Source organism: Oryza brachyantha, chromosome 11 (assembly GCF_000231095.2).
Source record: "Oryza brachyantha chromosome 11, ObraRS2, whole genome shotgun sequence".
NCBI classification, from domain to species: Eukaryota; Viridiplantae; Streptophyta; class Magnoliopsida; order Poales; family Poaceae; genus Oryza; species Oryza brachyantha.
This window is the reverse complement of record NC_023173.2, coordinates 10,622,779-10,650,697: the sequence shown is the minus strand read 5'-3', so window position 1 is coordinate 10,650,697 and position 27,919 is coordinate 10,622,779. Positions and strand designations below refer to the sequence as shown.

The following is a 27,919-nucleotide window of genomic DNA, read 5'->3' as shown; positions in this document are numbered from 1 at the left end:
TGTCAGGCTAGATACTAAATATATCTAGAGTGCTATCAAGCCAATGACCGATAACTTATTCGCTGGTACTCCGATAAAACAATGAACAAAATATATCGATATAATATAAACTATCTGATAAACGCAATCTACTAGATCGGACTGAACTGAGACAATATTAGATTGAATATGTCAAATAGCAAATATCAAACTGACGTAGAACGTCCAAAGTGGTTGACCAGATAAACTCAAAACACGACAGTGATCTAAGTTGAAACTTATACGATAACTAGCAATCGCACAACTAGATTAGAAGATCGGACCGAACTAAGACAATTCTAATCTAGATGATACGATTACCTTGGCCCGGTGGAACGTAGAACTTACCCCTCCACCAGAGATCGAAGTGATGCAGCCCCGCTTCAGGTGCCAAGTTCCGCCGGAGTTAAAACCTCAGTTAGAAGGGTGGCGATGCGCTGAAGGTTATTGATCAAATTGATGTGTGGATGATTTACAATGACCCTGGAAATATATATTTATATTCTCGGGTGGACACGAGTGCATATCCGATACAGCACACGACTCCTAATAGATAAAAGGAAATAAAAACTCCTATGTGGACTCTATCTCTAATTCCTATTGAACACGACACGGTTTCTAATAGATAAAAAGAAAACAAGCAAGTGCCCATCAGACTCTAACTCTATTAGAGGTAAAGCAAAAATCCTAAGTAACTCTAATTAATAGATAAATTTTGTCACCATGCTTGGTCTTCACGATTCCTTCTCGAATTCGGTCTCTTCTGGGTAAGATTTTCAGCTGCTAATAGCGCCTTTCTTTATCCAAATCCAATATAAAAATTTACCAAATTTCGGTGTTAACCGGAGGGGACACCACTTTTGTTTCCATGTTATTTGAATGAAAAGAAATACATTAAAAAAATACATAAGATATATCCTTCTGTGATATATATCATATGTCAATATACAGATATGCAAAATATATGGACATATAGCTTGTTTACCAATAATATATTTTAGAACGGAATTTAGTACTGTTCGGTCACCCAATAAGGTATCTAATCCCTTTTTTTTTTCGCCCGCACGCTTCCCGAACTGCTAAACGGTGTATTTTTTACAAAAATTTTCTATAGAGAAGGTGTTTTAAAAGATCATATTAATCTATTTTATATTTTTTTAATAACTAACAATTAATAATCATATACTAGTTTATTACTACGTTTTTCGCGCTAAATAACTAACCGCGTTTCCGTCGTACGGAAAGGCCAGTGTAGCAATATAACTGTTTCCTTCTCAGAGATATCTTTTCCGGACCAGCAAAACATCGATGAAAACGACAGCAGCTCGCGCGTCAATCCGAAGACTTTGATGGTAATATCTGTTTCCTTTTTTTGGAATAGCGCGACAACAGCTGGGTCGTTTGCTTTTTTTTTCCACGGTAAACAACGTTCTGACAGTGAAAAAATATATATTTTTTTGAGATCTAAAAGAAAAACAAAGAATAAAAATAAACTACGATAAAATACTCTAAAATAAAGTTAAATTTTAAATTTTAGTTAATAAGTATAACCAAAAGAAAAAAAAAAGATTATACCATCTCCACATAATTATCTTAATATATATAAATGGAGCCTGACACGCATCAACCTGTCAAACAACTGGTCCATCCTATCAACATGGAAAAAAAGGGATAACTTGCAGTGGCGGGCTCTTATCCTCCTACCTTGGTTTTTATATTCCACCGTTCACTTTTATAATTCCGATTCCCATCGTTTTGAATAGGAATGCAATTAATATTTCTAAACTTTAATTAATATAATATTTTTAAATATTTAATTTAAAAACATCAGGGTAACACGTATAAGATGAGTTGCAAATAGTGTTTAAAAATAATTATCTTTTATCTTTTATATATGCTTTAAAAGAAGATTGTAGTCAAAATTATATCTAAAATACCATTATCTAAAACTATCTATTCAGATCGCATTGAACCCTCGCACTGGCACATGCGACATGCAACATGATCGAAGCAGCGGCACACTGGCACGGTGATCGAGTGAAGGGCCCAAAAGAGAACTGTGTGTTGCACTGGCACTGGCACCACAACATGCAAACGTTGTCGTGCACTTCAGGTCATTTGTTTCGTTTTTCACGAAAAAACTAACGACGTATCTACGAATAAAAATAATCTATGAATAAAACTTTACGTATTCATAACTATTTAAAAATAACCCTGAAAATAAAATACAATAAAAACTCTAAAAATGAACAATAAAATTAAGGTTAAATTTCATATTGTAGCTTACAAGTATTATAAAAACAGAAAATGGACATGTCAACCGACCACTTGTAATTAAGACTTCCATGTATTTGAGTCAGAGTAATTGGCGGATGATATTACTTATTAACTTTTCTATATCTCCATTCTCCCCCTAGCACCACTGTCTTATCGCCATATGCTGATGCTTGTAAGCAAAAATTTAAAATATTTAACTTTCAATTTGAAGTTGATTTTAGGGTTTTTCTCATAGTTTATTTTTCATAAATTTCTATTTTTGAAACAGCATTTGAAAACGGCATAGAATATTTCTGGATTCTAAACCAGATTTCAGAAATAGAAATTGTCGATCAAAATTTTATCGGAATTTATCAGAAATGAAAATAGATTAGAAATTCTTTTGTCAGAAATAGAAGCGAATTCAGTAAGAGCACTATCTGTCAGAAATCGAAATCGGTCAATAACTTTTTGGAATTTTTCTCATAATTTCTGCAGGACTATGTACCATAAATCGAGGGTATGAGCCCAAATAGTCAGCCCATGTTTTTAATTAGTTAAAACTTATGCGCAAACATTTTTCTTTGTAATAATTTATATGATATCCACTTCGGTTTGTTATATGATACATAAACTTTGTAATATTATCTGAGATGTGTACTTTAATTTGTAATAACTTATAAACTATAGGCTATTTGATATTGAGACAATCATTAACAAAATTATCTATGTAGTTGGCTATAATGCTAAAAAGAGGTATCGTTATTTGTTAATGTTTATAAATTTTTGATCTACCGTTTAAAAGAGATAGAAGCCAGGCTTGAGGTTTTTTAGTACGATAAATTTCTCTCACCATATTCGCTCTTATTCATATTCTTTCTATTTTCATATTCAATTCTATTTTCCTATCCGATATTTCTGATTTTGGAAAGCATATAGAAACAGAAACGGTAAAGGTGGTTTCTATTCATTTTCGAGCCGATTTCGTCCCTAAATGTGAGTAGCATATATATTTTATATAAAATTTTCTAAAAAGCTTTCGTCTTAGATTTCTCCTATTATTATTTTAAAATAATGGATAGAGATGCATTCTCTATATACACAGATGGATAATAACCCCACTGCCCATGGGTTTGAATAATTCACAAAAATATCGTAGGGGTTATGGTAACAATTCAACATGTGTTCACATCTTACATGGCATCGGCATAAAAAATAGGCAAAATTTGCTACAGGGCATCGAAAAAACACGTAATTACTCGGTGGACAACGTAAGATCACGAATTTGCTGCAGGGCACCACAAAAGTATGGTAATTAGCTATAGGACACTCCAGCCAATTTTTTATTATTTTCGGAGTCAAAAATTTTAAAAATAACGAGATTGCTTTTGGTGGCCAACCAATTATGCGCCCTTATCGCCGTTGGGTCGCTATTGTCGTCGTCTGCTCACTCGCCCTATAGCTAGGGTTCAGGTGTGGTGCGGCGCCAAGACCAACTGGGTCTGATTTGACTGGACGTAGTCGATATAACGGGTTGGCCGCCGAGAGCAATCTTGTTATTTTTAGAATTTTTTGACTCCAAAAATAATAAAAAAAAATTGGCCGGAGTGCCCTATAGCTAATTAGCACACTTTTGTAGTGCCCTGCAGTAAATTCGTGATCTTACGGTGTCCACCGGCTAATTACGCGTTTTTTTTCGATGTCCTGTAGCAAATTTTGCCTTAATTTAAATACGAAACGATTCGAGTAACTAGCTAGCACTGGCAGATAGACAGAGCCGTGCATGTTCTATAACGAGAATATAGAAAGGTGACAACCACAATATTGTCAACTATCTATATCGGTAGTAAAAACAGGGGGATCACACACACATGATAAGATATCAAGATCGATCGAGAGCTAATTATGTACAAGAAGAAACTTGTTGCATGCCTTCGAGGCCAGCTGGTTAATTAATTTACATCTAAATCTTTCTTGATACTAACTAATGATGTGTTTCTCATGTTAACTGCACGTCGCCTACATGTTTGATGGATATATAGAAACCTGATCTTGTTGTTGGCAATTTTGTACACCATGTGTAAGGAACTACTACTACTGTCCAGTCCAACTTACTCCTTCATATTTTCATGTATGACACCATTGGCTTTTAGGACTACGTTTGACCATTCGTCTTATTCAAAATTTATATCCAAATATATAAAATTATAATGTATACTTAAAGTTCCTATAATAATAAATCATATTATAACAAAATAATTAATAATTATATAATTTTTTTAATAAGACGAATGGTCAAACATGATCTAAAAATCAACGGCGTCATATAAAAAATATGGAGGAAGTATGCTTTATCTTGACCAAACTGCCTAAATCCTACCAAACGTTCAAATGCTCCCGATCCGTCCATGCATTGGATTCGTAGGCATTCGCATCTCTGTGTATTATTTTCAGCAGATACCGCGTTCCTGAATTTGGCTTGCCGTCAGTGAGCTTCATTAACGACAAATGATGATGCACTGAACCATTATCCATTGGGTTTTGGTGAGAGGATTATGGTGATATCCCCTTGCGAACTTGTTCTATAATTCTAGTAGTACAAGGTCACAAGGGCTGTCCTAAACCGTGCCCTAGCTACGGAAGAGAAGCAGGACAAGCGGCGTACTATTATTTTGGTCTTTTATCGTAATTTATTTTTTAATCTTAGTTTTTAGATCGCTAAAAACACGTATATAAAAGTTTTTATTTATAAAATATTTTTTATTTATAAATAGTCATTTGGTTTTTTTAACTAAATAAGCCAAACAATCACATTTGTATCGGACCCTGACGCTTTCAGGCGGTTGCGCTTGAGCTCATCTACACTAATTACGTTAGGTTGGATTACTTGAAAACGCTCAATCTCAATGTGAGTCATGTGACGAATAAATGGGATTAGAAATTCTGCTCATCCACGACTTAATTAATTAACTGGTGAAAAGTGAATCCCAAGAACGGATCGAGAATCTGCCACATCATCCAGCAAATAATAGTCATTGGATTGAGAAAAAGACAAAACAGAGAAGAAAGCTAAGGGCCCATCGAGTTAGGGAAAATTTTTAGGTGAAAGGTGATATCGACGAGCACGGTCATAAATTTAAACTATTAAATGTAGTCTAATTATAAAACAAATTTTAAATTTCGTCTGAAAACGGCGAGACCAATCTTTTAAGTCTAATTAATCCGTCATCAACGTATGTTAGTTACTGTAGCACTTATGACTAATTATGTACTAATTAGGCTTAAAAATTTGTCTCATGATTTTTTCCGTACTTATATAATTACTATTAATATTCAATGATTCGATGTTTTTAAAAAAAGTTTTTTTAAATAAATAGGGCCTAAGCCATTTGATATGGACGAGTAGACGATGAAAAGATCATGCAGGACTGTAAATGTCTGGAACCTTCTAGCTACTCAGACATAGGATAGGATGTCCGCCAGCAAGACAGATCGGAGCTTGCCGAGATGAGATACGAACAGCGACGGTGTTGTTTGAGGGAGAGAGTGGAAAAATTTATATAGATCTATGGTTTCATCGTCGTAATTATATCGTTCTGTCGTGTCTTAACTCTAAGAATCTCCTAGGTCAGACCTGTTAATATGCGGTCGCTCTCTAGAAGATCAAGAGATCCCCAACACAACCAACGTCACAAGTCCTCATGCACACCCGAAGGCCAAGCACGCTTAATCTCTGGGTTTTCTTGACATAATTTTTTAGAAAAAAATTATAACTTGTTTGTATGAGTATTCTATCAAATCCTATTAAGTCTTAGACTGAGATGTTAAAATTTAAATTTAAGAAAATAATTTTAGAATTGATTTTGTTGTTTTTTAATCGTAGTTTGTTTTACAACTTTTACTTTTAAGTCATTATAAAACACATATATAAATGTTTTATTTTTAAATTATTTTTGGTTTGTAAAATATGTTTTCATTTTTTTTTATTAGGAAGGCGAAACAATAGGAGCCCATATGCTCTAGCCTGATTGGGCGAGGACATTCAACTAGGCTTCTTCCATTTTCGGCTGCTAACATTGGGCCTGAATTCGGCCGTCGGAATTCATTGCATATACATACTCCGTAGATATGATTATATTTGCATATATATATCCTACTGCGCAACTGCAAATGTAGAAGAGCATCGGATTTTGAATGGAACAGGTCCGTGCTGGCGTGCTGATGGAGCTCAATCCGATGACCATATTTTCGTGTCCTGCGGAAACATATATAGCTGTCCATAATTCATTCATCCAATCGACATGTGTGTGTGTGTGTGTGTGTGTGTATATATATATATATATATATATATATATATATATATATATATATATATATATATATATATATATATCTTCTTAAAAATGGTCAAATCCAAACAAATAAGAAGGTGATGAATAAAACTATTATATCCTATAAAAATGTATGTTAGTTAGACATGATTATTCGATTCCGTACTCGAATAATCATGTGGTTAATGCATTTTCTATCCATTAAAGTAAGCATGCACATCCTCCTCAATATATAATTTTGCAGCTACCACGTTTAGTACAACTTATTATAATAAATTATCATTTTGGATTATGTGTATAAATATTTCCGAAACTCTTAAAGTGTAGTAATTCCAATTGACATAGGCAAAAAAAAAACTATAACACATGCACTCCAAGGGCGACATGCACATGATATTGGAAATACAGTAGGATAACATAGATACTATATTACAATCTTTGTTTCCACCATAAATTTCACAAGTTTAGCATAATCACAGTAAATTATTTACTATCGTGATATTATTTATTTATTAAATATCAAAAGAAATATACTTGTATTGTAACTAGAGTTACTGCAAAAAGCGGTTGATAAACGAAATATAAGGGATAAGGTTATTGCGTTTTTAAATACCAAATGCTTGCTTTTTCTGTTATGTACTAAAATTATATATTTCTCAAAAAACCAGTAAACATTTCATACACTTTGACAACATATTCTTCAATTATATATCATCATTGATATATTTTCTTACCCATTATATACAACAAGATGATTTTTTGTGAATGTGTGACATCATCTGATAGTGGTAATTAAAGATCAATGTCTTGATGGTGCGGAAGTAACTGCCGTCTCATGTATATAGCAGAAAATGTTACTTCATTGAATCAAGTCCTCATATATTAGCACCGTTAAACCTACGTAGAACGCTTGCAAATTCTACAAATCGATGTATTAGAAAACAAAAGTCACAGACATGTGGTGTTATCAACAGTCAAATATCCAAAGTCCACTTCCCTTTTCAGTTATACCGTTCCTCTGTTTTCACTAGTCGACCACTATTATCCTCGTTGCATAAAAGTCTTGCTTTCATACTATTTTTTCCCATCTTACATGCAAGCACAATTTTCCAATGTGATAATGGTCTCCCAATTAGCTTGCTCTGCTCCGAACCAATGTATGATAAAATTTACACATTAAAGACACTGCTCCGTTCGTTTCGTAACGTAAGATAGTTGACTTTTTTTATTGTAATGTTTGACTATTTATCTTATTTAAAAAATTATGAAAATATTATTTATTTTGCTTGTGACTTAATTTATTATCAAAAGAACTTTAGGCACGACTTATCATTTTTTATATTAGTACTAAATTTTTTAATAAAACGAATGGTCAAACATCTTACATTATAAAACGGCAGTAGTATTTATTTCTTATAGATCACTACTTCACCTACCGGAAATAACAATTAACAAGGCTGACATTGACTATTCAAATCATATACCCAACAAAATTCAACTTCAGGTATTTCAATTTCTAAAGTACCCATGAAAACATCCTACATCACTAAGGCCGTCGTTCGATATATGGGGTGGTAAGTTAACTTATCAAAAACGTAGTAATAGATTAGTATATGATTAATTAATTATTAATTATTAAAAAATATAAAATAGATTAATATGATTTTTTAAAATAACTTTACTATAGAGAATTTTTATCAAAAATACCCCGTTTAGTAGTTTGGAAAGAATGCGCGCGAAAAACGAGAAGGGTAAGGTAAGTAACGAGCACCTGCGAACGCGGCCTAAGTGCAATTTTGTCCACAAGTTTGGAATGTTGAAATGGTCATTTGTATTCCTCTAGAACATTTGTTGGTCTAGAGTCCACTGTACCTGTGTACGCACTATGCAGCAGCCGTTGGTGGCGGAGATCGTCGGCTCGGCGGTCGTCGGCGAGGCCGTCAGCCGGATATGCTCGTATCTTATCGGCCGGGCTGCGGCCGACGAAGCTGTCGGAGATGCCGAGCAGAACGAGGAGAGGATGGAGGTGGCGCTGCTCAGGATTCAGGCCGCCGTCGAGGAGGCCGGCAGCTGGCACATCACCAACCGCCCGGTCGTGCGGTGGCGCGACAGGCTAAAGCGCGCTGCCGGCGAGGGAGAGTGCGTCTTGAGGGAGCACAGGCAGCGACGCCGGCGCGTCGCCGACGACGATGATGCGCACCGGCACCGCCTCTGGTTACCGAGGTGCGTTGCCCGCGCTGCTGGCAGGAAGCTCTTCGCCGCCGTCGGCGGTGGGGACGGGCAGCGGCTGAGCGGCGGTACCGTGCTGCGGTTCGAGCGGCTCGCCGACGGCGTGGGAGACTTCGTGAGGCTCGTCGAGAGCGGCGGCCGCGCCAAGCGCTTCGTGCCGTTCCATCCGGTCGCGGCGTCGCTGCTCGCGCGGCGACCGACGAGCTGCTCCGTCATGTCGCCGGCGTCGCCAGGTACCACGGCGCACGCCTTCGCGTTCCCGGACCTCACGTCACCGTGGCGCCGGCCGCGCGCGCACGTCTTCTTCCTGTACACGGACGCCGTCACCGGCGAGAAGCTTGAACTATTCGTGGAGCTCGTCATCTCGGAGAGCGCCGATGTCATGGCGATCGCGCTCGCCTCCATGGACGCCCTACCGCCGCACTTCCGCTTCGCCTCCGCCGCCGCCTTCGGCAGCTTCCACCGCCTGCAGGCGCAGGACATGTCACACGACGGCGACGACGGCCACCACCACCTCCCCGCCTGGGACGCGCACTACTGCAGCCAGCCATCCCGGTACGAGCAGCCGGAGTGGATGGCCGCCGGCTACGGCGACGAACCCGCAGCAGTGGCGGCGCTGCCGGAGCACGTCCTCTACGTGGTCGCCGAGTGGGACAGCCCGGCGTCAAACACCCGGCCGCCGCCCGTCCACGTCAGCTACCACCTCGGTCGGCAGTGCGCGGACTGGCCGGTGCGGGGGGAGGAGATGGCAGGGCGGATCCTGGACGGCGGGTTCGGGACGCGAGCGCGGCGCGTCGAGAGGTACTCGGACGCCGGCGCGAAGACGTTCGACGGGCTGGTGATGCAGACGGTCGACGGCTTCCGCCACGGAACCGGGCCGACGGCGCCGGCGGGGCAGGTGGTGCGGTGGTGCTTCGTGTCCGGGTGGGTGGTGTACTTGTCCGTCCGGGGCATCGGCGCCGGACCGCCGTACGAAGTCGTCGGCTACGAACGATGATGCCATTCTTGCACCACCGTAACGTTCGATTGTTATTTAGTGTTAATGTATCTGTATGCGGAACGAGATCATCTGACCTTAAGTTAGAGGAACTTAGAACATTCAGTGGCGAAAATGCAGCCTCCCGAGATCAGACCCTAGATAAATTATTCAATTCTTACCAAATTATGTCATATTAATTAGTATATTAATTAATGTACAAGTAAAAAACTAGATAATTAGAACGTATTGGACCACCAGTGATTTCTGTCCTGGGTTCGTAGAGCTTAGGTGCAATGGAACTAGAGGTGGATATCGGGCTGGCTTGAATTGGGTGGTTAGGGTAACAAGCTAAACCAGAAACACAGCTCGACTAGGGTCGTAGTTTAAACTAGTTCGTTTGGCTCGCGAGCCAATGCCCAACCATAGTCCTGCTAGTGCTGTCACTTCAAAAATAACACCAATGGCCTCGTTTTTTTTTTTATAGGAAATCAACCTTTAGGCAAATCACGTACATGTATGGGCACTACACTTGAAATATCGCATAACCAAAAAGATCAAGCAAGCATGTTGGCATCGATCGAGTGTCAACTGTCGACGATGGCCAAAGCGAAATGACCAAGCAAACATGTGTCAGCGTCGCCGAGAGCAGGATGGGAGACCGAGAGAAGATGGGTGGGGGGGGGGGGGGGGGGTCGGGGGGGAGTCAGTGGAGCGGCTGTGGACGAGGAGTCATTTGCGGTGCCTATGCGTGTTTATAATTCCAACTAGAAATTTTATGGTTGATTATGAAAGGTTTGTGGCTTGTTTATAATATTTTTATGCTAAAAAAGGTTTTTATAAAGTAAATGTTTGCTAAAGATTTTTATCATATTAGGTATAAGTCATTTTGGAAAAAAAATTAGTTAAGTTGGGTTGAAATTCACTGTGAAAGGACATACAAAATAAAAAAATTCCTAGAAATTTAGTAAAATTAATACATTAATAAAGTTAGAGTTTCATTCGCAAAGCCGACCCAATCAGAAAATTTGTTGCCTAAGAAACAAATGAATATAGAAATGTATGATGCATATTATTCTAAAAAAGGATTTAGAGTAGGTGATGGGAATCGAACCCTCTGCCCCGTGGGAGGTCTCTCAGCGCAACCAAACAGTTCTATATTGTTAAAGGTCTCTTAGCGCTACCAAACAGTTCTATCTTGTTAAACTAAAGAGTGGAAAACTAGTGGATTAAAGGGGTTGAATATGCCCCTCTACCACATATATACACATATATGGCCTTGTTTGGCTCATGTGTATAATTTTTCCGAGGGAAAACACCATCAGGGAGGGATGGGGTGGATCCCCTCCCACCACCCAATCCCTCCATAGTTTCCCTCCCACGGAGGGACAAAATACATGGGCCAGCAGCATTACACAGGTGTTCTCTTGGATGACCACGGACGGACATAATGCTTGTGGTCTTCTGAATACCACTTGGAAAATTTTGAATACAACATCAATATATCTAAATTAATTAATTATAAAATTCATAAATACTAAAACAACGTTATTAAATAGCATGAAAATCAGATGAATAATTACAATCCCAGAATGAATATTGTAGTACTAAATAAAGTGCATGCTAATAGAGACTAAGATTGGTGCAATCGCTGAATCCACAAGTAGTGAATTCTACATTCCCAGAATCCACAACACGTGAAACAATACCCAATACATTTAGGAACCAAAAACTAAGAGTCTCAACTTCCAAAATCTAATTTTGTCCATAATATTAAGAACCGAAGAAGATTTTGCTACCTGAGTTGCTCAATGCTTCCTATATTTGCTAGTTTTAGCATTCGTTCTTCACCCTATAGTAGTATCTCCATTACCTGTATGAAAAAATGGTAGCAAGATATGTGAGCATTGCAATCTAATGAAAGATTAAAATCAAGACACTCATGTAAAATACAATCAATTTGATGTATAGACCAAAAAGATTAGCTATATACTGAAAATCAGGTTTGCACTAAACTCAATAAAATTCAACAAAAATGAAGTTCAGTACAGTGCAGGGACATGATATTGAAGATGAACTAAACTCAAAAAATTTCAGTAAAAATAAACTTCAGGATAGTACATGGACATAATATTGAAGCTGAACTAAACTCAAAAAATTTAAGCAAAAGTAAGTTCAGTACAATATAGGGACATAATATTGAAGCTGAACTAAACTCAATAAATTTCAGCAAAAGAAAGTTCGATACAGTGTAGGGACATAATACTGCATGTATGGTTAGATTCACTGCACCAAAAAAACAGATCGATTGCAACTAGCAACGAGAGACAAATCTTGGGTGACCGTTAACAATCTTCAATTTAATTAATTTGTGACCGCACTAATCCAAGAAACAACATGGAGGATCAGATCGGCTACACATGATGTACCTGCTGATGGTATTGTCGACGGAGTTGGAGCGTGAGCACGAAACCGACAGATGTGGAGGGACTGGAGGGAGACGGCGGCGGCGGTGGAGCTAGAGGGAGGATGCGGTGCCGGTAGCTGTGGAGGGAGAGGCCGCGGCGACGGACGTGAAAGGGGGTGCCGACGCCGACGAACGACGAGGAGGTGGCGCTGATGGCTGTGGAGGGAGAGGAGGTTGTGCCGGAGGACGTGGAAGGGGCGGCAGCGTTGGCGCTGGCGGACGACGAGCGAGGTGGCGGCGCCGGCAGACGACGAGCGAGGTAGCAACACCTGCCGATGTCTTTGTTTTTTCTGGCGGCGTCGATGGCAGAGTTCCACCGAGTGGAGTAATGGTGTGATTTCCCTAGGGTTTGGAGTGGATTGGGCCAAGAAACTTACCTTCCCAGGCCTTGCCAAATGGATTTTTTTTGTGTCCAGGGATTTGTCCCCTCTCGTGGTGGGCTTCCCCTTTGGGACCGGGAAATAGGCCGGGATCCCGGCCTTTTACCCGCCAGCCAAACAAGGCCTATACAAGTAGAATAATCCTATCAACAGTCGCGCGGGTGAGGAATATCATATTACATTTGATTTACATATTTGGATCAAACACCAATAGAAAAGAATGTTTCTCCAAACTCTGAGTCCACATTAATTACTTTTGGACAACAAGCCGGTTTTTCACTCGGCGCGACTGGAACGGTGAAACCTGAACATGCAATGCAACAACCCCCAATATAGCGTGCACCTGTCCCTGGGCAGTGTTAAAAGGTTCACCACGCTCACGGCACAAAGCGGCCTGCTTTGCCTCAAATCCCCTTCGCCGTACTCGCATCATCGATCCGGACGGAGAAAGGGACGATTCGTCGCTTGTGCAAACTGGATGGTGTTTGCCAGCCATAAGAAATCGATCGTTTGGTTTTGGCTGTGCAGATCTTGGTGCAGAGGCCGGGTCATTTTAATCCATTATGTAGAAAAATATAAGAAATCGTTTGGGACTGAAGCGTCCTGTAGTACATGAATATAAGAGGCTGATTTGAGTAATGTGTTGTGATGATGGGGAATGACCGGGTGGTTTGTGAATTTTCCACGTTTTAGCCTTTTTCGTAAAAAAAAATCACAAATAGACCGATTTCGAAATATTATCTAAAAATAGACATATTTCTTGTGCCGAAGTAGAGTTGACTAGTCTAACTCCACGCCAACCCCACAAAGCATATTAGATTCTAATGAAGCAAACCTTGGCTGGGCCGATTTTTTGGATAATGTTTTTGGGCGGGTCAATTTATAAAATTTATTTACGAAAAAGGCTAATTGTGAAAAATTCAGCTGGTGTTCTGTATATTTTTTCTGTTTGTGTGTTCTGGGCTCCTACATTTTCCAATTTATGTTTGTGAATGTTGGAAGATGGTGGTGTATTCAACAGATTCTTGAGGTTACAAATTAAACTTCTCCAGATGGTAGCCGGCCCAAATCTTGCTCTATAGTCAGAAGTTTATATGCAACCCTGTATCCTGCCAACTTAAGAACCGATTCCCCATGTGTTCTCTGAAATGGGGGGATGGCGCCGTTGTCAGACAACATTTTGGAGGCTGTTCTGGTTTTATTTTCCTTTTGCCACTCTGATCCATGTAATGAATGCTTTAGTCGCTTCTGTTAATGGAAACGGGAGAGAGGAATCCTCTTCTCCTTCCAACAAAAATAGTTTTCAAAATGGAGAGTTTGGATGTAATCTGATTAAAAAGTCTATCTTGGAGCTAACAGGCTGTACAACAAACATGCCAAGTTAATATTATCTTGAGGGGAAAAAAACACTTTTTGGTCAAGTTGGCTATAGGATCCAACACAGTTTTGGCTTCTGTCAACTAATGCCAACCATATCAAATGGGCTCTCTGTTCTCAGTTTTTTTTTTTTTTGTATATACACAGAAGGTTGCTTGGGATAGGATTAGATCTCATAATGGTGTGTACTGTGTCATCCTTGTGCCAGCATCCTGCATCATTATTTGTTCTCCACACTGGTGAAGTAATTTGTTTTCTTCAGTTAATTACTGATACCTCTGTTGAAAGTTGCAACCATATATTTATTGCATATCTCTGTATCCTCAATGATGAACCAATGGCTTGTGTACATTTCTGAGTTCTTATTTATACCTTATGGTCCAGCTTCAGACATCTGAGACTGGTTGCTCAGTCAATAAATTCAGTCATCTCACATCGTGAATTGTGCAGTAATTTTAGTATTTTAAGCATTATCAGGTCCGTTTAGTTTCAATTTTTTTCAAAAAATATGACATCGAATCTTTAAACACTTAAATAGAGCATTAAACATAGATGAAAAAACTAATTGCATAGTTAGGAAGAAAATGGTGAGATGAATTTTTTGAGCCTACTTAGGCTGCACTCAGCATAAGCAATATGGGGTTAGATATCTGTTGCGGAAAACGTAGTAATATATTAGTACATGACTAATTAATTATTAGTTATAAAAAATTATAATATAGATCAATATGATTTTTTAAAACAAATTTTCTATAAAAAATTTCCAAGAAAACATACCGTTTAGCAATTTGGGAAGCGTGCACACGAAAAAAGAGTAGAATCTGGATAAGTTACGCTCGTGCCGAACATGGTCTTAGTCTATGATTAGTCATAAGTGCTACAGTAACTCGTATGTGATAATGACAGATTAATTAGACTCAAAAGATTTGTCTCATGGATTTCAGGTGAGCTATAAAATTCGTTTTTTCATTCATATCCGAAAACTCCTTCCGACATCTAGTCATACTCCTTCCACCATCTGGTCTTACGTCAGATGTGACACAAAAAAAATTGCGAAGTAAACAGGGCCTGAGTACCATTTCAGTAATTCTGCAACAGTATAACTGTAAGCATTATTCGATGAAACATGGACCAAAGAATAAAATATGGACTTTTCCCTTCTTATTTATATAATTGCATATATTTATACCAGTCTCCTTTTATCACCTTCTTTTAGCTTGTCAAAACAAATCATGCTTTCATTTATCTTGTGTTATAACATGACGAAGGAATGTTTGTATTCCTTCTTGATATTCCACTTTTGATAAGAAGGTATTATTTGTATTTGTCTTCATTGCATTTTTGGACATTGGGGACATTGGAGAAAATTACTTTTACTTGAGTATTGACAAAATATATGTCTAACGCACAATGGCTAACACATAACAAAATTGAATCTAAAAGAGTGCTCCATCTTAGCCATACGTCGATTGCTTCGTGATTTGCTACCTCAATAATAAATAGTATATTTTTGCAAAAACATATTTATCCAAGGAAAGTAGTAATTGTCCTTCCTAACTTAACATGAATGAATTGCATGGTTGCATGACATGAATGTAATCATTGTTTGAAACCTTTCAAACTTTACAAATTCTGAATATTCTATAATATCCGGGATTATATATAATCCATGCCATATTATTGCACTAGAAAATTATTTTTAGAATGAATGCAATTCTTAGTCAATGATTATTGCTATGTGAAATATACCGAGAGAAAATGGACTAAAAATGTAGAAATTACATTGATTAATTTCGCATATGAATTTGAAAGTGAAAGAAACAAGAAAATTCAAAACTATTTATAATTTTGCTACAAACTATTATGCATAAAAAATAAATTGAAATCAAAATTGTTTCAAAATTTTCATTACAAACTGAAATCAACATGTGAAATAGCATTTGATTAGACTAGCATTTGAAATTTTGGCTAAATTTTGATTTTTTTTAAAAGTATATTTGTTCAATTTATTAATTGTGATTTTGCGTACATGCTAGGAAACATTGATTATTTCTTCATTTCATTGTAGTAACTAATGATAAAAATACTTATTGTTAGTAAATGAATCTTACCTCTCAAGAAGTAAGAGGAATATGAGCCCTTTGATCACTGTGTAATTGATGACTCACAATGTTAAATGTACAAAAAGATAGAAGTTGATTGTTTGTCTAGCATATTGGCAAATGAAAAATGATTTATGAAAAAAACTTTTACATATATGTTATTAACTATCTAAAAACAAAGACTAAAAAATGAACTGTGCTAAAAACATCCCAAAATTAACTCTAAATAAAGGTTTAAAATTCAAATTTTGGTTTATAAGCATAAGCACAAACGAAAATATAAGGGTTCTAGAAGGTATTAGAAGGTACTGTATTTTTTTCCAAAAAAGCTAGAATTCCTATTTCATACAAGGTCACAATTTGCAATTATGCATTCCCTATATTAAAACTGAGTTTTTCTATAGAAACTATATGTTTATTTTTACTGCAAAATGCAAATTTGCATGTTGCTTTCGGTAGAAGCTTGCACGTCCTATGAAGGTTTTACCTGCCAGGAAAATGCTCTGTGTTTACTAAGTTTGTCTTAGTTCCATGCTATATTAATGTCCAATGCATTAGGTGGTTCTAGCTGCAACAAAATTACTACAATGAAATAATTCTTTTCCTAAACGCAGAACTGGTGTGCCGGAAAGCAACTTTTATGAAGCGCTGTACTAGCATTGTTGCTGGATCAAGCAGCAGTGGCTGGGTCAATGTTGTCTACACAGTGCACTTAATACAGTCCACTACTGATCATTATTTCTTTGCCAAGAACATCAGTGCAAATGTTATACATAGCCTTTTTCGGGTTGATGTGATAAATATATCCTCTCTATTGGTTCCACCATATATATGATTTTCTAGCTGTGCTTACATTTAATCAAGATTTTGAACTTCATAACACCTTCTCATGACATGCAGAAAACTGGAAGAGCATAGACCAGAGGAGCAGAGAACAAACCTGTGATGACAGAATGAGCATGTCCTGCTCCTGCATCATTTGATGCTTAACAAGAAAACTGATTTCTGATTGCCTTTTTGCCGCTAGCTTCAAACGAAAGCTTCCAGAGATTTTTGATGCGTTGAGCATAGGTGAGATGCTCTGGTTCAACGTGCACCAACTGTAGTTGCAGAAGCAACGATTGGATCCTTGAGCTACCTAGGAATCCCTCCCTCCTCGATCAATGAGAGATGCATATGATTGAGAAACTTTTTCAGACATCTCATCCTGTTCTTGGTTGGTACATCCGTACCAGCAGTGGGGTGCCACTGCCATGGCGTTCATCTCAGCCATTTTTTTTTTCATTCATGTTTATGCTTATAATTTAAAATTTAGATTTTTAATGTTAAATTTGGAATTAATTTTATGGTATTTCACCGAAGTTTATTTAAAAATTTAGATTTTCAATCGCTAAAAATACGTATATAAATTTTTTATTTATAAATTATTTTTCGTTTACAAATATGACTTCTGGTTTTTTCTACGAAACACCTAAGCAATCACCTCTACCTTTTGGTTTTTCTCTCCTCTGGTACCTCTCTACCCTTCAGCTTTTCTCTGTTCCTATAGATTCTAGAGGAGGCAGGAAAGTGGAAAGCGATAATTTAGGCCGGCTCCTCGTCCGTTCCGTTGCATGGCAACATGGCATCCTAAGTCTTGATACTTTGATGGAATTGATACTACTTTGCTGCAAGCCATTTTAGCCTCTGATTGGCTTTTGGCATGGGTGATGACACGATTCTCACCGTCGTTTTCGACGACACCAAGTTACATGTGAAGAACTAGTGAAGGTGAAGGTGTGTGGGATCCCCTTCTGCTTGTTTGCTTGGCTGCTGTTTCTAAGGTTTGTTGGAATTGAGCTATGCTGGTGGTACTGTTTTCTCTTGGAAGCAAAGTTGGGGAGCTGGATTGACAGGTGAAAAAAACTTAACACTGTGGCCATGAGGTGGTGCAGTTCTTCAGATTCAGCAGCAATTCTGGTCAGTAAGTGGCAATAAATCTGGTGCTAAGAAACAAGAAAGTGATTAAACCTGACAGCACGAAATGAGATGGCCCATGATGGTAACCTCCCTTTCAATTCACCCAGGGATGCTTAGTGAGACATGTTGATCTTGTAGCGGAAGGACCAACCATCATCAGCACAATCACTGCTGCCGACATTGTTGGGTAAATCACACTAGCCTGTTTGGTCAGGTAAATTATTAGGTTGGTTAGGGCTCACATTACACATAACTGAACTGTTGATTGATTGGTGGTACAGTTAGCTGAACAGTCAGGTCATCACACTACCAAGTGAAGACCAAGCAGGTTACTGAGACATTTGCAGTTGGCTCTACGGTTACACACACCTCCAAGATCACTGCATCTGTAGCTGCATCCATTATTGAAGCTGCAGGCAGCAGGCTGCAATGTGTGTGTCCCACTAGTGGTCACACAGGCAGCAGAAGCAAGCTCTGGGAGCGCAACGTATACAGGTATCAGCAATACGGCCATGCGTTTTGGTTGGGTCCATTGAGGAAATGGATAAAACGCAGTACGTATATTGCCTGGCCTGCTGGTCCTGCTCCTGTGTGCAGAAAAAAGCTGTTTATGCATTATTTATTATTATTTTTTTGATCTGTAGATCTGATCTTGGGTTCATGCTGGCAGCGCAGACCAAACCAAAAATGAACGGGTAAAGAAAACGATTTTTTGACATTGAGATTAGTACAATTCTGGATGTATATTTTGTAGAACCTGGCGCAAGTCCTGAGAACGAGCCAAATGATATCGGTGAACAACAGTTGAATTGCAGGTTAAAGAGGTGCATTATCCTCTTTGCAGCGCGTTGTACTGGCATGGAGGGGGAGTTTACAGGTCTCCAGGAGATATCTAAAATTGATTCTAAAACTAAAATTTAAGAATTGAGTAAAAACATTAATAATATTTACACATGCCTAAAATTAACTCACTTGTATCCTAAATTTAGTGCAAGAATACTTGTTCCTAATACAAGTTATTCATTTTTAGACTTCAGTTGGAGGATGGCATAATTTTTATACCTAATTTTTTTTAGATGAACCCAATACGTACTTTTGGAATTTAAAATATTAGTGTTCTCTTGGGATGCTCTGGCAGCATCAAAATTTTAGTAGTGTACTCCCTCCTTCCCAAAATAAACCAATTTTTCATTTTTTACCTTCAATTTTTGACTCTTCGTCTTATTTAAAAACTTCTTGCGATTGATATTTTTGTTTTTATTAGATGATAAATCATGAATAGTACTTTACGTGTGACTAATTTTTTTCTAATTTTTTGAAAATTTTTCAAATAAGACGGATGGTTAAATGTTGGACACGGAAACCGGAGAATTTATTTTTTAGACAGAGGGAGTACCAACTGAGCAGCTAGGTTTTGTTCAAACGGAACATGTCTACCTAAATTTGAGTTTCGGATAGGGTTCTTTTACGGTACCCAATACCATTAGCGGTAGTAGTGTAGTAGGACTCTAATCTAACCATCTATTTTGATGGATAGTTTAGACATTTTATCTCAAGTGAATAGGGGTAGTTTGGACCTCCTAAAATTATTGTAGAAGACATCCCCAAGCAATCTCGACTTCGCATCGTCAATCTCGACCTCGCATCGTCGCCCGCCGTCTTTGATTGGTGCTGCCGACCAGCTCATCGTCTTGGCCTCAAATAACTCAAGGAACAACTAGCTAACTAGCCGCAGCTTCACCATCGTTGCAATTTGCATCAGAATTCAAACAGAAACGATAACGAACATGCACAGAACCAGATTAGTTGGATTGGCAGCCTTCGACTGGGCCTGCATGCATGCAGTTGTGCATGGAACAATTTGAACGACCCTGTTTTCTCTCAAGTAAATGGCAAGCAATCAACTGATCATAGCCAAGAAATTCGGAATGTGTTCCTCTCATATCTGTGCATGGATAATTCCACTAGGATATGCAATTACCAGTGGCCCACCTGCAGCTTGATTAGGCCAATACCCCACGCGACTAGTTACGAAAATTAGGTAAGGAACTATGTGAATTACTTATTTGCCATCACATCTTGCCGAATTTACCATCTTATTAATTGTACTATCGATACTACGAGACGCAGCACAAGCGAATAACATCCATTGGATCAAAACGAATGGATGACTGTTATTCATCTCAAGGTACTTTAAAAACATCCTTCGGATAGTATCTGTACTTATATTCTTTTCGTTGTCGAGACAATATACTCACCAGCAGCAGCATGCCTACGCTCTAGGTTGCCCAAACCGCCGGAGCCCCTCCGACCGCGCGGTAACCACGAAAACTGTGGAAGCCGACACAAATTCTAATTTCAAAACTTTGAATTCAAAATGGCCGGTTACCACGGCACTGTGGTCAAAACCGCGTGGTAAGCGGTCAAAACCACACGGCAAGCGGTCAAAAACCATGTCGTTTCAAGAAAAACTATGGATAGTATAAACCGAGATAAAAAAAATGTAAAAATATCTGAAAAACTGTAAAATTATAAGAAAAATAGAAATTAGTAGTTAATTGTAATTTTGACAGTTAGGACATGTTTTCGGGAAAAACATGATCAGAGGTTCTCCATGTTTCCACAAAAGATGAAGAGTTCTATCTGCCATAATGTATATGTATTCATTTAACTAACAAATAAATCATATAATTTGTACCAAGAATCATATGTATTTTTCTTACATACATACACCTAAAAGTTACGAATGTTACCTAAGTTAATTGACATAGGAACATATCCAGAACTAACAAGTAATAACTACAATTTTTATTTTCCATAATAAGTAACTGGACAACGTACAAACATATCCATGCTTGTCTGCAAATCAATCTCATCAAAAATACCGTCCTCGTGTCAAAATTTTCATATAAATATGTGCGTACAAATAATTTTCACCTAATAAACTATTATAAATTTTCTTTTCTCTCTCCTTTTTTCACTAATAAATTTTTATTGTACATAAATTTATTCTTTTCATACATGTCTTGCACCAAACTTCACTACAAATTATACTCTACCATATATATTATATTTTTGTTCCTAAATTTCATCATTTTTTAAAATTCGCCTCAAATTTAAACATCCCTGCCAGTTACCAAAACCGAACCCCGGAGAGACTGTGGTTACCGTGGTAACAGCGGTTTCGAAAACCCTATTGACTCCATCAAACCGAATGAATCACTCGGAGGCGCGGATAGAAATGGGATGTGATTATCACCGTCATCTTTCTGCTTTTAGCTATGCTTATAAGGTAAAATTGAAATTTTTAACCTTAAATTTGAAGTTAATTTTGAGTTTTTTCACCGTAGTTCATTTTCTAGCCTTGTCTTTTACATACCTAAGAATACATATATTAAAGTTTTATTCACAAATTATTTTTAGTTTGTTAATACGCTGTTTGGCTTTCCAAATGTATGTTTTTATTGTGTTTGCAAAGATATTTGAGTAAATCACACTTTCGGCCATCTTTTACTCCCTATGTCTCGCTTTCGATCATATTTAATTTATATTACAACTGTTAATTTGATATTGTTGTGGTTTAGACCACAGTGAAAAAAGTTTCATGAATGTTTTAACCTCTTTTTGGATAAATATATGGGCTATACATATATGAGAGTTACTAGTGTACAGATGTCATGTATTTAAAGTTGTTGATGTGTAGTGAAAAATTAATTGGAGCGATCCGAACCGCCATAACAACAAATTTAACTGATCCAAAGTGAAATATAGATTTAGGAATTGTCCTAATTAAAACTCAGATGATAAAATATAACGCAAAGTGTAATTTACTTTTAAGAAATAATTGGGGAAAGAAATAAACCAACCCGATTTCTGTGGGCATTGCGAGGCTCTGATTGCTGGCGACAGGTGCTTCAAATCTTTGCCGATTTGTTTCTTTTCCCCTGATTTGACCTTTTTAGGGGAAAACAAAAAGGTTTGTCGATTGATCATTGGGGCAGAGGGTACAAATCTATAAAAGCGAGAGCTAGTAGATTAGCGGCGAAATTCAGAATAACAATTACTCCTATCACACTACTACTACTTTGTGTACTCCAAATCTGCAGGTACTGATCACCGTGATCTCAGGAATGAAATTTGACAACATGTAACCCTAGAACCTCTGACCTTGCCTTTTAGTTGGATGGTTCTAGCCTTTTTGACAATGCCATGGAAAAATTAATGGGAAGTTATTGGCATTATGGGCTTTGATTAAGTCTGTGCTAACAAATAAATCCCTTTTTCTTCTTGTCCAACTTGTTCTTGCACAAGGTGGTTGAGGATTGGAATGAGGAACAATTTGTCCTAACAAAAACTAGGACATCTTTTTTTTTTCCCTTCTCTGATCATTTTTAAAGAGGAGGACAGTTGTCTGTTACTACAGTCCCATGGCAGTACATTGAAGTGGCCACACTCTCTTTCTCTGACAGACAGGTGCTGTACCTTGACAGTGTAAGTGAGTTTGTTGACTGTAATTTTCTTCTCCGTGAATAAACTCTAGCACTCAGCTACCTCTGCTTCTTTTACCAATTTATTCTCACTCTCCGAAATGCTAAACTATACATTTTTTAGTATATATATTATATAATTTTATCGTCTCTTCATTTTAAAATAGATTTTTCAGTTTATAGTAGTTAATTCTATCGTCTAGATTATTAAATAGCTATTAAAAATTAGATAATTTTTTATCTTTCATTTTTCATCGAAAAGAACACATCCACACGTCTTCTTGCAGATGACATTAAATCCTACTGTAAACAAAACCACATGAATTACTGCAAACAGATCAGGGTAATCTTTTGGCTGTGGTCGGTGGAAAAATTCAATGATATATTTACAAATAGAAAATAATTTGTGAATAAAATCTTTTTTTCTTTACATTTTATATTATAAGACTTTCTGGCCTTGCCTAAATACATTTGTGTGATAAAAAATTTAAACACATATACAAAACATATAAATTGATACATGGATGAATCTAGATAAATCTAAAAAGTGTTATAATATAAAATATAGAGAGTATATATATTTGTTCAGAACGATTTAAAAGCTAAAGCTAGAAAATAAACTGTGATGAAAAACCTCAAAATTAACTTTAAATTTAAGGTTGAAAATTCAAATTTTAGCTAATAGGCACAAGCAAAAGCGAAAAGATGAGGTTTGGTGTCTGCAAGTTTCACACCGGAAATATAATATAATTGTTAAAAAATTATGGTGATCTTTACTGATGTAATAAAATCAATTTAAGAGAATTCGACTTAAGGGGAAAAACTTTCTACGTATTGCATAGCTCGAGACAATGCCTCTGACCGGTAGTAGTATCATATTGAGGAATGGCCTACTTAGGAACACAACACCAAAATTGTACAGGATTTTCACATAGGAAACGAGCAAACTTCATGTCCTAAGAATGATCCTTGAAACAATCCCTACAATATTCTCCATTAAACTCCTCTATTTTTTTTTTAGAAAAATGTTTCTTTGTTCCAAAACAAAAAGGCATTATTAGATCCATGGGGTACTAGGAAACACTAAACACCATTAATTATTATAAGTGCGTAAAAATATTGTTCCAGTACAATTTGACGAACTGTCACAAACAACTTGGCGGCTTCTCCGTTGGGTCCATCAGTCTGTCTCAGCTGGTAAATGTACTCCCGTTATAGTGTCTGTACTTTGTACTGGTCCACAGTAATTTTGCATTCAAAGTAGCTGTTGTTCACACATGGAGCTTCAAACAAAAAATAAATAAAAGTTGTTTACTGCAACAATTAATGTCTCTTCGAAAGAGTATGCCATAATTTGGACGCTAGTGGAAAGGTTATAGAGCAGACGCATTACAGTTGAATGGTAGGAAAAAATTGCAAATTTTCGGATCTTGAAACCAAAATGACGCCCTGTTTAGGTTGGGGAAATTTTTTGGTTTAGTTGTCATATCAAATATACATACACATATTTAAAGTATTAAACGTAGTCTAATAATAAAATAAATTATAGATTCTGTAAGGAAACCGCGAGACGAATTTACGAAGTCTAATTAATCCGTCAGTAGCAAATATTTACGTAGCACCAATTGTCAAATCATGACTTAATTAGGCTTAAAAGATTTGTCTCGTAATTTACAAGCTATCTGTAACGGTGTGAAAATGTGAAAATTTTTGTTTTAGGAAGTAAACAGGGCCTGAGGGTTTAAACTTTGGAGTTCAAATGGAGGGGTAGGACCAAAACGTTTTAAACGGCGAAGTCTTGTCTTGAAGGGATTGCCTGCAATATCTTCGTGGCCTTTGAGCTACGCAAACAAGTATCTCTGCCAGTTCATAAAAGAAAGTATCTCTGCCAACTGGTAAAAGGCAACCTGAAGTGCTGAACAAGGCGCAAGGGAAGTATTACTGCCTATATTATCAGCAGTAGTAGTAGTGATCTTAACCATTAATTTTTATCAATTCTATTATCATGAAAAATTCAACTACCAATATGGTAGGTTGTAGTATAAATAAATAAATATCCCGCAAATCCATAGGTTTGTTTATTGTAAAAAAACAAATCATGACATTTTCAATTGAACCAATAAGTTGTTCCCGCACAACTGATCATGTATTTGGACAAATTCACGTGCACTATCTCCGTCTCAAAACGTAATATATACTTTTATTTTGTTAGAATATGAGTTTAACCGACAAATTACTCTACTACAACAATTTTCGTAACACAAAATAGAATTTATTAGATTCTTTTTGAAGAGGTACTTAATAATAATAATTGTTTTGCATCTTATATATGCTAAGTTACAAAACAAATCTTGATCAAAGTATTATTCTGACAAATCAAAATACTTTGTCCGTTTTATTTAATTGATGTCGTTGACTTTTATACGTAAGTTTAACCTTTCGTCTTATTTAAATTTTTTGTGCAAATATGTAAAGTTATAAATTATGCTTAAATTTACAATAGTAATAAATCAAACTATAAGAAAATAATTAATAACTACATAAAATCTTTAAACAAGACCAAATGTTAAATTTACATCTAAAAGTGTCAATTAAAAAAAGCATGAGTGAGTAGGTCCCATGTTAAAACAGAGGGAGCACTACATAATTACATGTGCCGCGAATCCGTGCCTTCCCTCCAAATCACCTCAAAACCCACCCCTTCTTTTCTCTCCCCAAACAGCAAAATTGGCCTCTTTTTACTTTCTTACACTTCGTCTCTTTCCCCTCCGCGCTTGCACCCGATCTGCGGTGAGGAGCTCCATGCCAAGGATCGCCACAGTGCGGCACTCACATGGCACCACCGCCGCGCCGCAACGCGCCATGCTGCCTCCACTCATTGCGCTGCATGCGTCCATGGCCGCGCGCCTAGGTTGGTAGGTGGCACCGCGGTACCGGACGACGAAGCCGGCGGAGTGGGGGGCCGGAGTGAGGAAGAAGACAATGGCGGCGGCGCGGCTGTGCGGCGACAGTGGCGGCGATGGCGATGCGGCTCCGCTGGCGCTGTCCGTGCTCCACGACCTGCTTGGGGTGGCCGCCTTCGTCGCCTCCCACCCGCTCCACGCCGCGTACGCGCTCTTCTTCGCGCGCCACCTCCTCGCGCTCGCCTGCTTCTTCTGCCCGCTCCTCCTCACCACCTCGCTCCTCCTCGCCGTGCTCGTCACCGTCGCGCCCTACGTCGGCGGCGGCGGCGGGGAGTCGCCGCCTCCGCCTGGGGTGCGGTCGTCGCTCGGGTGGACCTGCGGCATTGCCGTCGGCGCGCTCCGGGCAGAGCTCCGCCCCGACGGGGCCGGCACCCGCGCTGGTGGCGGCGCCGTCGCGCTTCTCGGCCAGCTCTGCTCCTTCGTCCTCGGCCCCGGCGACGCCGCCGCCGTGCACCGCGTTGGCGAGATCATGGGCGAGTTGTGCGACATTGGCGATTCTTGCTTCATTCCACAAGACAAGTCCATGATGTTCGACCACACAGAGCTCGGGCTCCCATGGCATCATCCCGCCATCGATGGCGAAATCTCCATGGATCAAGAAGCTCTCGACGACGAGATCAAGGACGGAATCGAGGTCAAGAAGGTAGTTCTTGAGCTGGACGCTCCACATTTTCCTTCGCAGAGTTGCTCAGCGAGCGACACGTCCCTGCAAGACATGGACGAGCACGAGCAGAACGCCATTCAGGACCAGAGCTCGGGTTCCCCAGACGTGGATGGGCTCAGCGATGGCGTCGAGGAGAAGAGGCTGGAGTGCGACCCTGTCTCGGTGGAGATCAAGAAATGCGAGCCGGCGGCGAGACCGCATTCCTCCGTTTCCCGGAGAATCTTGCAGTGGGAGGCACAGGCTTCAGGCAATTTCAAGAGAGCTCTTGACGAAATGGAGGACAATGCGGTGGAATTCTGCTCGGAGGAATCGCCATTGATGGGTTTCAAGGAATGCAACAAATTGGAGGATGCAGAAAAACGCGGCAAAAAGAGCGAAGTTGAAGAAGCTACTCCTGTTGCTCAATCTTGCGGACACCAAGAAGAACAAGAGTTCAAGGATGTCAAGGAATGCGTGCCATCTGAAGCTGAAAATTGCAGCAAGATCCAGCAATCTGAAGAAAGCAGATTGGCTGTTCTCTCTGAACAAGAATGGCAAGAAGAGAAGCTCAAGATTGTTCTTCCTGAACCTGAGCTGCAAGATCAGGAGTACAAAGATGTGGAGCCTGTGAAAGAATCGCAGGGCCAGGAGCAGAGATTTGTTCAGTCTGGAGAAGAGAAGCAAGAACGACAAGAGTGCAGCTGTGTGCAACCTGAAGAAGAACAGCTGCAAGAACAACAAGAGTGTGACAATGGCGTGCAGACTGAAGAAGAGGAGTTGCAGGAGGAGTTCAAGGACGCGGACCAAGAGCTCGCAAGAGAGGATCCGCTCAGGCCGTCGACGTCGATCGCGCGGCGGGTGCACTCGCGCACCTCGTCGGAGAACCTCGTCGTCGGCGGCGAGGGGTCGCCGCGGAAGGAGAAGGAGTGGAAGCGCACGCTGGCGTGCAAGCTCTACGAGGAGCGGATGCAGCTCAAGCTCTGCCGCGACCGCGCCGTCGTCGAGTGCAGCGACAACATGGACATGCTCTGGGAGGCCTACGAGGTCGGCGTCGGCGGCGGCGGCGCCTCCTCGGCCGCCGCCACAAAGCGTGGCGGCAGCAAGACGAAACGCGGCAGCAGCAGCAAGCAAGAACACTCGATTGCCAAAGGCACGCAAGAACAGGTGGAGGCGGAGGACGAAGACGACGGCGACGGCGACGGCGACTACGACGAGGAAGGTTCGGTGAGGCAGCTGTGCTGCCTCCAGGCTCTCAAGTTCTCGACGAGGAAGATGAACTTGGGCGGCGGCAAGCCGAGCCTGGCCAAGATTTCCAAGGTCCTGAGGAGGGTGGCGGCGTTGTCGAGGTCCGGATCACGTCGCAGCACCAAAGGATGAAGAAATGAAGAAGACACTCTTCCCAGCAATGGTGAATGAATCCATGGCTGCACCTGTACCCATCCATCATCGTCTTCCTCACCTCAACCATGCATCAGTCGTAACAAGGGTTGCTCACTGTATTTGAGCTCATTTTAATTGCTTGAATTTTATGTTTTTCTCTCTCTTTTTTTTATTCAGTTTGTGTAGATATATGATGTATATGAATACCCAATGGTTTCAGAGAGATTGGGGCTGGTAATTACAGGGCTGTCTGTCACTTTGGCATGCTCAATGTAATAAAGCTTAATTTGGGTGTGTGTTACTTTGTCAGCTTTCAGTAAATTTCTCTATGGGATTACTACGGGTAGGGCT

General features: G+C 39.3%; 2 protein-coding genes across 2 annotated transcripts; both read left to right on the top strand.

Annotated features, from left to right (window-relative positions):
- The first annotated feature begins 8,490 nt into the window (after window positions 1-8,490).
- Window positions 8,491-9,957, top strand: LOC102706890. The gene has a single exon (XM_040528611.1). The coding sequence runs from the start codon at window positions 8,491-8,493 to the stop codon at window positions 9,829-9,831; it is 1,341 nt and encodes a 446-aa protein (XP_040384545.1). The 3' UTR covers window positions 9,832-9,957.
- A 15,312-nt stretch (window positions 9,958-25,269) lies between these two features.
- On the top strand, window positions 25,270-27,919 carry LOC102706608 (centrosome-associated protein CEP250). The gene has a single exon (XM_006663366.2). The coding sequence runs from the start codon at window positions 25,565-25,567 to the stop codon at window positions 27,563-27,565; it is 2,001 nt and encodes a 666-aa protein (XP_006663429.1). The 5' UTR covers window positions 25,270-25,564; the 3' UTR covers window positions 27,566-27,919.

Bases quoted from the DNA above. Each gene is read 5' to 3' on its own strand.
- LOC102706890 (XM_040528611.1), top strand. From the start codon at position 8,491: ATGCAGCAGCCGTTGGTGGCGGAGATCGTCGGCTCGGCGGTCGTCGGC.
- LOC102706608 (XM_006663366.2), top strand. From the start codon at position 25,565: ATGGCGGCGGCGCGGCTGTGCGGCGACAGTGGCGGCGATGGCGATGCG.